The sequence below is a fragment of the Bufo bufo genome, chromosome 1, assembly GCF_905171765.1.
Source record: "Bufo bufo chromosome 1, aBufBuf1.1, whole genome shotgun sequence".
NCBI classification, from domain to species: Eukaryota; Metazoa; Chordata; class Amphibia; order Anura; family Bufonidae; genus Bufo; species Bufo bufo.
Window position 1 is genome coordinate 663,754,329 of NC_053389.1, and position 13,708 is coordinate 663,768,036.

General features: G+C 39.8%; 1 protein-coding gene across 1 annotated transcript in view; it reads right to left on the reverse strand.

Moving 5' to 3' along the window:
- FAM227B (family with sequence similarity 227 member B) overlaps positions 1 to 13,708 on the reverse strand; it is a 695,955-nt gene that overhangs the window by 512,407 nt on the left and 169,840 nt on the right. The window contains exons 8-9 of the mRNA XM_040414019.1: positions 7,928 to 8,029; positions 2,617 to 2,743 (exon numbers count right to left, since the gene is read on the reverse strand). Of these exons, the coding sequence (XP_040269953.1) occupies positions 2,617 to 2,743; positions 7,928 to 8,029 (229 nt within the window). The remainder of the gene's footprint in view (positions 1 to 2,616; positions 2,744 to 7,927; positions 8,030 to 13,708) is intronic.

Here is a 13,708-nt window from a genome sequence, read left to right on the forward strand (position 1 = left end):
GTGCTTAGTCCATACGCCGCACACTGCATTGATTGGTCTGCATGGCTGTCGTCCCAGAAGGAACCCTATTCTAAAGATAATGCACAAGAAAGCCAGCAAACAGTTTGTTGAAGACAAGCAGACCAAGGACCTGGATTACTGGAACCATGTCCAGTGGTCTGATGAGACCAAGATAAACTTATTTGGTTCAGATGACGTCAAGCATGTGTGGCGGCAACCAGAAAAGGAGTACAAAGACAAGTGTGTCTTTCCTACAGTCAAGCATGGTGGTGGGAGTGTCATGGTTTGAGTGCTGCCGGCTACGGGGAGCTACAGTTCTTTGAGGGAACCATGAATGCCCACATGTACTGTGACACACGGAAGCAGAGAATGATCCCCTCCCTTCTAAAACTGGGCAGCAGGGCAGTATTCCAACATGATAACGACCCTAAACACACCTCCAAGACGACCACTGCCTTCTTAAAGAAACTGTGGGTAAAGGTGCTGGACTGGCCAAGCATGTCTCCAGACCTAAACCCTATTGAGCCTCTATGGAGCAACCTCAAACGGAAGGTAGAGGAACGCAAGGTCTCTAACATACACCAGCTCCATAATGTCATCATGGGGGAGTGGAAGAGGATTCCAGTGGCAACCTGTGAAGCTCTAGTGAACTCCATGCCCACGAGAGTTAAGGCAGTGCTGTAAAATAATGGTGGCCACACAAAATATTGACACTTTGGGCACAATTTGGCCATTTGACTTAGGGGTGTACTCACTTTTGTTACCAGTGGTTTAGACATTAATGGCTGTGTGTTGAGTTATTTTGAGGGCACACCCTCATACATTGTATAAAAGCGTCATATCTTCAGTGTTGTCCCATGAAAAGATATAATAAAATATACTTTTGTGAGATGCTGCATATTCCCAAATACCTTTCATTAGATATAATGGTTCATTTTGACTAGGGAGCAATCATTAGGAGAAATGAAATGGCCAAGGTCCTATTAGTACACATGAAACCTGTCCTAATCACAAGTTACTTCACAACACTGAGCCAAAGAGCTACCTCATCCTTCTTTCTGCTCTGCTTGTCAGGGATTATGATCTTGAATACAGCTGATAATAACTTCAGCTGAATCTCTGTACAAATGGAGTTCATGAGAAGACATGAAGTACAGAGAGGACGAACAGGACAGATTGTGGTAATGTGGGGCTGGTAATGAAGAATATATACAAGTGCTGCTGCTCATTAGCCACATCCCCACCCTCATCTCTTTACTTCATGTCTCCTCTTGAACTCCATTCCTACAGAGATTCAGCTGAAGACCATATTAAACTGTATTCAGGATCATAATCCCTGACAAGCAGAGCAGAGAGGAGGATGAGGGCAGCGCTAGAGATCAGTCATCTGAAGTATATTGTCCTGCTGTGTGATTAAGACAGGTTTTGTGTGTACTAATAGGACAGCGCCCATTTTATTTCTCCTAATGATTACTGCCCAGACAAAATAAGACATTACAACTAATGAAAGGTATTTGGGAATATATTTATAAGAAAGTAATATTTAAGTATTTTCATTAATTTTATTTTCTTAATTACTAGAGAACCCCTTTAATGGGTTTTGAGCTACAGATTGTTTAGATATTTTATGTTTCCTAGGTCTCTTTCTCACTCACTCCTAAGCATCATGTAGGGCATCTAAGAGATGCAAGTACTGTGCAGTTGAGATTAGAATAAAGCATTTGGTTGAGATCTAACACTTACTATTTGCTGCTGAATCATTCATGTGTTGTGCCTATTTCTGTCTGCACTTCCCCCTCCTTACCACCACCCCTTCCCTTTCCTTAGACTTCTAAGGGATGATATACCGGTAATCTGATCCTTCAATGAGCAGGCAGCCCATCTTGATCTCACAAGAGAGATTTTGCACAAACTTCAGACAGACAGTTAGCTTAGAATAGGAGAGGGAGAGAGGACAGCTCATAACTCTAGAATGAGGCATATTTCTCTCATAAGATATACATTCATTAAAAAAAAATGCATCCAATCAAGCATTTATAGGACTAGATGGGGCGATAACTTTAGCAAACTATAAGTGTGTAAGATCTAAAGACCCAGCTGCAACATTTGTAGACAAATGTGCTGCAGGATACCATATGGAACCTGTCTGCCTCTATGCCCAACCATATATCATTTTGTATCCAGGCTAGAGAACAACAGGGTAACAGAGCTTTCTTTCAAATTGGACAGTTTCCCCCAATAAACATATCCTTTCACACATACTGTACATAGTTCAATTCTAACAACTATTTCTTCAAAGTTTCTTGCATTCACCTGTGCTAACTATTTATGCAAAGTTGTGTGAAAGTACAGTGACCATTTAAAAACAATAACAATGACTTAACTATTCTTCCCTTTACTCATACAGTACTGAGGTACTATAAATTGTAAATAAACAGTCATAGTTTAAGATATTCTACCCATACTATGTGATTTACTAAAGCAAGGCTTTAAAGCATGATTGTACGAGGATATAGAACAATTGGCTACAATTACATAGTTAGATGCTCTCTAAATAAAACCGGCCTGTTACAAAACTTTTAAAACAGAGTCTGCAAGAAAGTGACTTGCACTTACCAGAGACCCACTGGAAAACGAGGTCTACTATTTCAGTTTTCATTTTTCCATTAAATCGTACACGAGACTGTGGGAAGGCTTTGTAAAATGCTGTGAATATGGCTTGCGACAAGTAGTTTGGGTACACCTGCCAGAAAACTATTTTAGTTACCAAAATCTATAAATATTTTCAACACGTTTAGAAAGAAAATAGTATGCAGTATAAAAGTACAAGTTCTAAGATTAGGAATATCATTTGTGCATTTATTAAAAAGGTTTGCCAAAATCTACAGTATTTCAAATATAAATCTGTCACAAACACAATTCAGAATGTAGCCACTTGCCATTTATAAAGGTATGATCTATTATTGCATATATTGGCCCATATCTGCAAAGAAGTTTATGTTAGCTTTTGAAGTTACTCATCACATTTGTAAACTGATAAGTAAAGTAGATGTGGTCTTAAGCCATTTTTTAGTACACGTTTCTTATGACAGCTATGTTACTATAAGACGGGGTGCAGTGCAGGTATTTTTGCTGTATTTTTGCTGCTGTTTTTGAGTGTGATGAATCTTTCAAAAAACTTAAAGATTTTGAACACGTTGCTTACACCACTTTTAAGAGTTAAGCCTCACCAAAAAAAAAAGTTGCAAATCATGATGCGTGCCAAATTTGCACAAAACATTGCAACTTCATTTAGCACTCAATACATTTGAAATGTACCAGGAAAATTGGGTTTTCAATAGGAACAACTGTGTTAGGTGAGCCATCCATTCCCACCGCTGCTCTGCTACTCACCAACCTGATGTCTCTATTGCTCCAATCTCTGTTCCCTAAGGGATTGCACGCACTTAAGGGCCAGTGCACACATCTGTTAATCCTTCCCCAGCCAATGGTTGATGGTCCCTGGCTTTATAAGGAACCCTTTCCAGGCCTTTGCTTAAAGGTTCCCTGTGACCGGCAAAGGTGTTTGGAATACTTAGTGCTTCTGCAATTCTATTGTGTTCTCAGTCTGTATTACTGCTGTCTACCCATCCTGTCTGTGTGCTTCTGACCCCACAGTTCAAGTTCGTTTTTAAGTTCTCCTAATCTGTATGCCTGTTTGTGCTTCAGTCTTGCTTCTAGCCTGCCTTGCTTGTGCAACCATCACTACCCTGCCTGAAAGCTCTCCTAGTGTCTCCAGATCAGTGTTGCTGTTATCTGCAGTTCCAGTATGATAGACTTTCCAGATTGCTTTTGCGATTGTGGTGCAATTTCCCTGTTTCTCAGCCATCAAGTCAAGATTCCTACAGTCAAGTTCTGCCAAAACCCACATAGACAATGTAACTGACTGTTCAGACTATACTTGAAGTTTTGGTGCATATTTTTGTGCATGGAGCTTCTGGTGCTTGCACCAGAGTCCCTGACTAGAGTGGGTCAGCTGCCAAATTTACTATACTATCCCAAGAGGTAGTGGTCTGGTTGTTCCCCTGCAACGAAGTCTAGATCTCTGTACAGGGGTTAAAGGGTGAATAACAGGGCAGTGCTAAATAACGCCCTTAGGGTTTGGCCTAATGCCAAACCATTTATTTGGCACAGTGGATTCATGACAGTAAGCTCACGCCATGGACTGTGCTGCTCAGCCCAAATGGACCTGCCAGAAATTCATGAAAAACTTGACAGTCTACATACAAGTCAGGATCAGATATTCTGCTATATGCATGATGTGTCTGACCATCTAGAATCTCTGACTACTGCCACAGGCTCTGCCCCCAATCGACAAGTTGTCTCTTCTAGTGGAAGCAGTCCTATATTGTCTTCACCTTAACGTTATGATGGTGACACAAAATCTTGCAGTGTTTTTTTAAATCAATGCACCTCATTTTGAGTTACTGCTGCACCAATTTCTGCTTGCTCAAGCAAAAATGCCCTTCATCATTTCACATCTGGCCAGAGAAGCCCTGGCATGAGCGAACCCTATATAGGAGAAGAAGAAAGGACGCTTGACTGTTTCGGTCGAACGTATGGACAGTAGGAGGCGCACTATCACAACTGGATAATTTGTATTTTTCAGGTTTATTGGTAGACAACGCGTTTCGGGGTACTTCTGACCCCTTTATCAAGTCGGAGGTTTTTAGGTTGTTGGTCAAAAACCTTATGTCGGCGGTGCGGGCGGCACGACTGGTGTATCGGCAGCACGAGGTGAATGCTGACCGGTGTCGTGCTGCCGATACACCAGTCGTGCCGCCCGCACCGCCGACATAAGGTTTTTGACCATCAACCTAAAAATCACCAACTTGATAAAGCGAAATCGGGTAAGGCTGACAGAAGTAGAGTGTAACCACAGACATAGCACTGCATTTGTACTGTGCATGTGTACTGTGGTACAGAGGGTAACTTCACCTGAAGCTGGCCCCAAAAATCCAGGAGGCCCCAGAGCTTAGGGTTGAAGAGACAACTCTGAGTGATGATCTGTCCTTGCTTGTGCAGTTGTCATGTGGTGGTACTAGGTTCACCGTCTCAGCTCTCATTGATTCCAGTTTGGAACAGAGTTTCCTGCATCAGGCTGTGGTATATCAGTACTGGATACCAGTTTGACACCTTGAGAGACCTGTTTTGGTGACATCCATTGACAGAAGGACTCTGTCCATACAGTTTGCCACTGTGCCCTTGGATATGCAAGTGGGTGCAGTAGAGAAGATTTCGCTACTGTTGGGGATGTCATGGCTCAGTAAGCATAATCATGTTCTGGATTGGAGTTCCAGGCAGATTCTTTACTGGGGACCAGATTATCCTGTCAAGTGTCTAATTTCAGTTCAGTTTGTTCAACTTTCATCTGTATCACTATTCCTGCAATAAGTACCAATAGCTTACTCTGATTCTGTTGATGTTTCTAAAAAGAAGGCAGAGTCTCTGCCATCTCACTGTGCTTGTAAGAAGAATAAAAACGTTAAAGTCAATGCCCTGTCAAGATCTCTGGATGTTATTGCCCATGAGAAGAAGCCACCACATGCCATTAATCCTGCAAAGATGATGTCTGTGGTTCCAGTCAATTCTAAAAATGATATGAAGGAAGAATCTGAATCTTCTCTTCTTGTAAAAAAGTTACAACACAGATCCATTTTGAAGAAGAGAGGGCTTGAGGGAGGGGGTACTGTTAGGTTAGCCGTCCATGCCCACCGCCATCTTGCTACTCATCATGCTACCTGGTATTCTCTGCAAGCTGCTATCTCCATTGCTCTAGTCTCTCTTCCCTTAGGGTGCGCACACACTCACCAGTGGCCTCTTTAAGGACCAGTGAGTGCATCTTCAAATCTTTCCCAAGCCAATGGCTGAGGGGGATAAGGCACTCTCTCCAGGCAGAGGGTGTCTGAGCTTTAAGGTTTCCTTTGACCAGCAAGTGTTTGGAAGACTTAGGGGTCATTTACATAACGTTGGCGTATCCAGCACCAGTCTAAATGTAAGCTAGCTTCCTTGCTGGCTGACATTTAGACCTTTTTCTACGCCTTAAACAGGCATAGAAAATGATGAATGAGACAGGCCTGGTGTGAGAATGGAAAAGTCACAGATTGTGGCGCAAATAACCCTTGTGCCGCAATCTGCACCAGAAATACCCCTAATATAGGCGTATTTCTGGATAGTAAATGACTACCTTAGTACTTCTGTGATTTTATTGCGTTATCCAGTCCATGTTCCTGCCGTGTACCCATCCAGCTTGTGTGCTCCTGACCTCACAGTTCAGTTTTTAATTCAATTTCCTGCTTAAGTTATCTTCGTCTGTCTGCCTGTCTGTGCTTTGGGCTTGCTTCCTGCCTTGTTCCTGCATCCATACCTACCCTGCCAGCAAGCTCTCCCAGTGTCTTCAGTTCAGTGTTGCCATTATATGCAGTTCCAGCATTAGTGACTATCCAGACTGCTCCTGCGATTGTGGTGTGGTATCCCTGCATTTCAGCCATCCAGCTACATTTCCTACAGTCAAGTTCAAACCACATAATAAGTGACTATACCTGCAGTTTTAGTGCATTTTCTGTGCCTAGAGCTTCTGGTGCCTGCACCAGAGTCCCTGAACCCAGTGGGTCAGCTGCCAACTATACTGGGACTATCCCAAAATGTAGCAGTCTGATTGCTCCCCTGCTGCAAAGTCCAGATCCCTGTATAGACTATAAAGGGTGAATACAAGGGGAGTGCCAGAATAACACACTTAGGGTTTAGCCAAAGACAAACCAGTTAGTTGGAACAGTAGGAGTCTGTCTACACTCACTCATCTGTGACAAATTTCCATAATAGTTCCTTTACAAAAAGGCAAAAAACAGGGTCTAAGTGAACTGCTGATGTAATATTGACAGGTAAAATACATTGCAAAATAAAAATACTTTATTGTATGTAATGTATTCTACAATCGATCTGATAAAAAATTTAAAAGACATATTTACAGCAAAATAGTATCATTAGAAAACTACAGCTTGACCCCCAAAAACAAGCCCTGCCACACGTACAGAAAATGTTATGGGTGTTCGAATATGGCACCACTAAATACAAATGATTTTAATAAAAAATTGATTTCATGATTCAAAAGTTAAAAATTTAAATATATTGGTATCAGCCCACACAAAATTTACATATTTATTTATACCATACAATGAACCCCATAAAAAATACCCCACAGAATTGCTGTTTTTTTGCTTATCTCATTTCCCCAAAAAATAAATAAAAAGTGATAAAAGTCAAATGAACCCCCAAAATGGTATCAATAAATACTACAGCTCATCCCACACAACAAGCCCTTATACATATCTGTAAACAGAAAAATAAAAAATGGCTCCTAAAATATAGTGACTAAAAGACGTACCTAGGATTTGGTGGAGGAAAATAAGAAAAATATTTTCCATCAGATCTCAAAGCAGACCCCCAAATCCCCCATTCTTAATCAGACTTCAGATGAGATCCTCATAAGATCCCCAATCCTCATCAGATCCACAATCAGACCTCACATCACACCCCAAAATCAGAACCCCAAGCTCCATCAGCCTCAGATCAGACCCCCAGTCTTCAACAGCCTCAGATCAGCCTCCCATCAGACCCTCCAGCCTCCATCAGACCTCCGATCAGACTGAAAAATCAGACTGCAAGCTCTATGAGCCTCAGATCAGACCCCCAACCACCATCAACCTCCCATCGGATACCCAAGCCTCCATCAGGCTCAGATCAGACCCCCATCAGATCCTCCCAGCCTCCATTAGCCTCATATCAGACCCCCTAGCCTCCATTATCCAGATAGGTTATCAGTTACAAATATTCAGATAACCCCTTTAACATATTTCTATAAAAACTATAATAATATTTAACTTCTTACCTGGAAAAAAATTTCTTTCACATCCTGTGGAATACTGCAGAAAAGAGCAACAAAAGTGTCTGAGATCCGGTCAAAGAGGTAATCTTGCTCCACTTGCTGAGGCTGATAAAAGGCAGTAATGTAATTTAGACAAATAGAAAAATAACACAAAAACAACAAAACTGCACTTTTGATGAATGTTTACTTTTTGTGGGCACACTGTTTTCCCTATTGACTAAAATATGGCACATAAAAGCCTTTACACCTTTACAGATGGTTGTCATATTCTTACAGTATTTATATTGTTTGATGATAGTTTAGCATTTCGACAATTTGTCTCTTGAACTTTAACCCCTTAAGGACTCAGCCCTATTTCACCTTAAGGACCAGGCCATTTTTTGCTAATCTGATCAGTGTCACTTTAAGTGCTGATAACTTTAAAACGCTTTGACTTATCCAGGCCATTCTGAGATTGTTTTTTCGTCACATATTGTACTTCATGACACTGGTAAAATTAAGTAAAAAAAATTCATTTTTATTTATAAATAAAATACCAAACTTACCCAAAATTTGTTAAAAATTGCAAATTTCCAAGTTTCAATTTCTCTACTTCTATAATACATAGTAATACCTCCAAAAATAGTTATTACTCCCCATATGTCTACTTCATGTTTGGATCATTTTGGAAATGATATTTTATTTTTTGGGGATGTTCCCCATATGTCTACTTTATGTTTGGATCATTTTGGGAATGATATTTTATTTTTTGGGGATGTTCCCCATATGTCTACTTCATGTTTGGATCATTTTGGGAATGATATTTTATTTTTTGGGGATGTTACAAGGCTTAGAAGTTTAGAAGCAAATCTTAAAATTTTCAGAAATTTTCAAAAACCCAATTTTTAGGGACCAGTTCCGGCCTGAAGTCACTTTGCGAGGCTTACATAATAGAAACCACCCAAAAATGACCCCATTCTATAAACTACACCCCTCAAGGTATTCAAAACTGATTTTACAAACGTCGTTAACCCTTTGGGTGCTCCACAAGAATTAATGGAAAATAGAAATACAATTTAAAAATTTCACTTTATTGGCAGATTTTCCATTTTAATAATTTTTTTCCAGTTACAAAACAAGGGTTAATAGCCAAACCAAACTTAATATTTATGGCCCTGATTCTGTAGTTTACAGAAACACCCCATATGTGGTCGTAAACCGCTGTACGGGCAGATGGCAGGGCGCAGAAGGAAAGGAATGCCATACGGTTTTAGGAAGGCAGGTTTTGCTGGACTTTTTTTTTTGGACACCCATGTCCCATTTGAAGCCCCCTGATGCACCCCTAGAGTGGAAACTCCATAAAAGTGACCCCATCTAAGAAACTACACCCCTCAAGGTATTTAAAACTGATTTTACAAACGTCGTTAACCCTTTGGGTGCTCCACAAGAATTAATGGAAAATAGAGATACAATTTCAAAATTTCACTTTTTTGGCAGATTTTCCAATTTTATAATTTTTTCCAGTTACAAATCAAGGGTTAACAGCCAAACCAAACTCAATATTTATGGCCCTGATTCTGTAGTTTACAGAAACACCCCATATGTGGTCGTAAACAGCTGTACGGGCACACGGCAGGGCACAGAAGGAAAGGAATGCCATACGGTTTTTGGAAGGCAGGTTTTGCTGGACTGGTTTTTTTGACACCATGTCCCATTTGAAGCCCCCCTGATGCAACCCTAGAGTAGAAACTCCATAAAAGTGACCCCATCTAAGAACCTACACCCCTCAAGGTATTCAAAACAGATTTTACAAACATCGTTAACCCTTTAGGTGTTCCACAAGAGTTATTGGCAAATGGAGATTAAATTTCAGAATTAAAATTTTTGGGCAAATTTTCCATTTTAATCCATTTTTCCCAGTAACAAAGCAAGGGTTAACAGCCAAACTAAACTCAATATTTATGGCCCTGTTTTTGTAGTTTACAGAAACACCCCATATGTGGTCGTAAATAGCTGTACGGGCACACGGCAGGGCGCAGAAGGAAAGGAATGCCATACGGTTTTTGGAAGGCAGATTTTGCTGGACTGGTTTTTTTGACACCATGTCCCATTTGAAGCCCCCCTGATGCACCCCTAGAGTAGAAACTCCAAAAAAGTGGCCCCATTTTAGAAACTACGGGATAGGGTGGCATTATTGTTGGTACTAGTTTAGGGTACATATTATTTTTGGTTGCTCTATATTACACTTTTTGTGAGGCAAGATAACAAGAAATAACTGTTTTGGCACCGTTTTTATTTTTTGTTATTTACAAGATTCATCTGACAGGTTAGATCATGTGATATTTTTATAGACCAGCTTGTCACGGATGCGGCGTTACCTAATATGTATACTTTTTTATTTATATAAGTTTTACACAATGATTTCATTTTTGAAGCAAAAAAAAAATCATGTTTTATGCTTTATGAACATATTTATACTTGACAAAGTAGCGGCCCTACAAATCTTGTCAAGAGATACACCAGCTTTTTCCATCCAAGAAGAGCCCTGGTGATATGGGCTCTAACGTTAAAAGGACTTGTAAGACCCATTAGGGAGTAACAGCAGGATATTGTGGTTTTTATCCAACGACCTATAGAAGCTTTGGAAACTTTCTTCCCTTTATTGTGACCTGCAAACTGAATCAGAAGATTGTCATCCTTCCTAAATTCCTTAGTGGCTGCCAGGTACTGGATATTTGTCTCCCTTACATCTAGGAGATGGAACTGTTCTTTTGTCGGGTTTTGTGGGTCTGTACAAAATGAAGGTAAGATGATTTCCTGGTCCCTATGGAAGTCTGAGACCACCTTTGGAAGGAAACCAGGATTGAATCTTAGCACTATCCTGTCAGGAAATATTGAAAGATAGGGTTCTCTGCAGGAGAGGGCCTGAATTTCCCCGGGGTGTCTAGCTGATGTTATAGCTATTAGGAACGCTGCTTTAAATGAGAGGTGTTTTATTGAAATGTCCAATATAGGGGTAAAAGGAGATTTCATTAATCATCTTAGAACCAAGTTTAAATCCCATTGAGAAACTTTAGGAGTTAAGGATGGTCTCAGTCTGGATGCGGCTCTTATAAATCTTTTTATTCATCTATGATCGGCAAGATTTACATCATAGAACTCCCCCAGGTCAGAGATCTGGACTTTTAGTGTACTTGGTCTAAGACCAAGATCTAACCCCTTCTGAAGGAAATCTAAGATTTTCTGGATACATGGGGATGACATAATCGGGGAAAACTTCCCCCAACCAACTACAGTACCTTTTCCAGATTTTAAGGTAGATAGCTGAGGTAACCTTTTTCCTACTAGCCTTCAATGTATTAATAACTTTGTCCGAGAGCCCCGTGCTTCTCAAGACCTCGCTCTCAGGATCCACGCTGACAGCTTGAAAAGACTGGGATTCTGATGAAGAATTGGGCCTTGGGACAGAATGTCCATTTGCAATGGTATTTTCAAAGTTTCCTCCAGAGCTAGTTCCTTTAGGATGGAGAACCAGCTTCTTTTGGTCCAGTAGGGAGCTATTAACCAACTCCGGACCGCCGAACGCAGCGACGCATCCTGGAGGTGGTTGATTCATTCCGCCTGGACGCGCCGGCGCGTTCTCTCGCGAGACGCGAGATTTCCTGTGAACGCACGCACACAGGCCCCTACATAAGATTAGCCCCTACATAAGACAGTCGACCAAAAAATTAAATAAAATAAATACATTCAGAATGTGGAGACACTAAAAAATATATTTTTTTTTAAATGCTTTATTATGTTTAACATATTTGGTATTGTCGCTTCTGTAACAACCTGCTGTATAAAAATAGCATGTGATCTAACCTGTAAGATGAACGTTGTAAATAACAAAAAATAAATATGGTGCCAAAACAGCTATTTTTTGCTACCTTGCCTAACAAAAAGTGTAATATAGAGCATTCAAATAAACAGATTTCCAGCGAAGAAGATAAAATCTTGCATATTCTTTATTGAATATATTGTAATATAGAGCAACCAAAAATCATATGTACCCTAAATTAGTACCAACAAAACTGCCACATTATCCCGTAGTTTTCAAAATGGGGTCACTTTTTTGGAGTTTGTACTCTAGGGGTGCATCAGGGGGGCTTCAAATGGGACATGGTGTCAAAAAAACAGTCCAGCAAAATCTGCCTTCCAAAAACAATATGGAACCACATATGGGGTGCTTCTGTAAACTACAGAATCAGGGCAATAAATATTGAGTTTTGTTTGGCTGTTAACCCTTGCTTTGTTAATGGAAAAAATGGATTAAAATGGAAAATTTGCCAAAAAAGTGAAATTCTGAAATTTCATCTCCGTTTTCCATTCATTCTTGTGGAACACCTAAAGGGTTAACAAAGTTTGTAAAATCAGTTTTGAATACCTTGAGTGTTGTAGTTTCTAAAATGCAGTCATTTTTGGGTGGTTTCTATTATGTAAGCCTCACAAAGTGACTTAAGTCACAAAGTGACTTAAGACCTTAACTGGTCCTTGAAAATTTCCAAAACCCACTTTTTAAGATTTGCTTCTAAGCCTTTAAGCCTTCTTACATCCCCCCAAAAATTTAATGACATTCACAAAATGATCCAAACATGAAGTAGACATATGGGGAATGTAAAGTAATAACTATTTTTGGAGGTAATACTATCTATTATAAAAGCAGAGAAATTGAAATTTGTAAATTTTTGGTACATTTTGTATTTTTTTTTATAAATAAAAATGACATTTTTTTATTCAATTTTACCACTGTCATGAAGTACAATATGTGATAAGAAAACAATCTCAGAATGGCCTGAATAAGTAAAAGAGTTTTAAAGTTATCACCACATAAAGTGACATGTCAGATTTGCAAAAAATGGCCTGGCCCTTAAGGTGAAATATGGCAGGGTCCTTAAGGGGTTAATATGGTTCAGAAATAACTTTTTCAGCAATATTTATGGCTATGAAGAAGACAACATTTGTGAGTGAGTGGTTTATAGTTGTTCTTGTTTTTGATATAGCAACAAAGTGTCAGCATTCTTTTAAAAAGGGGTTTAATAATTTAAAAAACTGTTCTGCCTTTACTGAACACAACTACCTTTATGTTTACTTTAACTCCTTAGTGACCTTCCTATTGTGAGTCCTAATGACAAAGCAATTTTTGTGCTATGCATTATCGCATTGAGAGAGCCATAACTTTTTATGTCTCCATTAAAATAGAAGTGAGTTGTTTTTTTGTTTTTTGTTTTTACAGCATAAGGTGTATTTTGTAGTGCAATACACATAAAGGTATATATTACTTTTTTTGGCGGGGGGAGAATAGAGGAAGAAAAAAAATTCTGCCATTGCTTTTTGTTTTTGCAGTATTCGCCGAGCAGCATAAATAATATAACAACTTTATTATCTGGGTAAGCTCATTTATGGTGAGTTTTATCTTTTAATGCTTTTGGATGCTAAAAACACAAAAGAACACAAAAAAAAGTTTTTTTTGTGTTGTCACATTCAAAGAACAACAAGGGTCCGTATGGGCTTCATGCCCGTATTTGAGACAGAAAACGGCGGGTCTGCAATATACATGCACTGGCCATGTGCACTCCATGGTGCTGATGCACAAAATACGGTAAAAGATGTTCTATTTTTGGCAGAGTGGAGACACAGATTGGAAGCCCACAGAAGCAATCGGCAGTGCTTCTGTGGGCTTTCGGGTCTGTGCTTCTGCATCACAAAAGATAGGACATGCCCATTTAAGTCAGCACTGCAATATGGGATTCACACAGCCCGCGC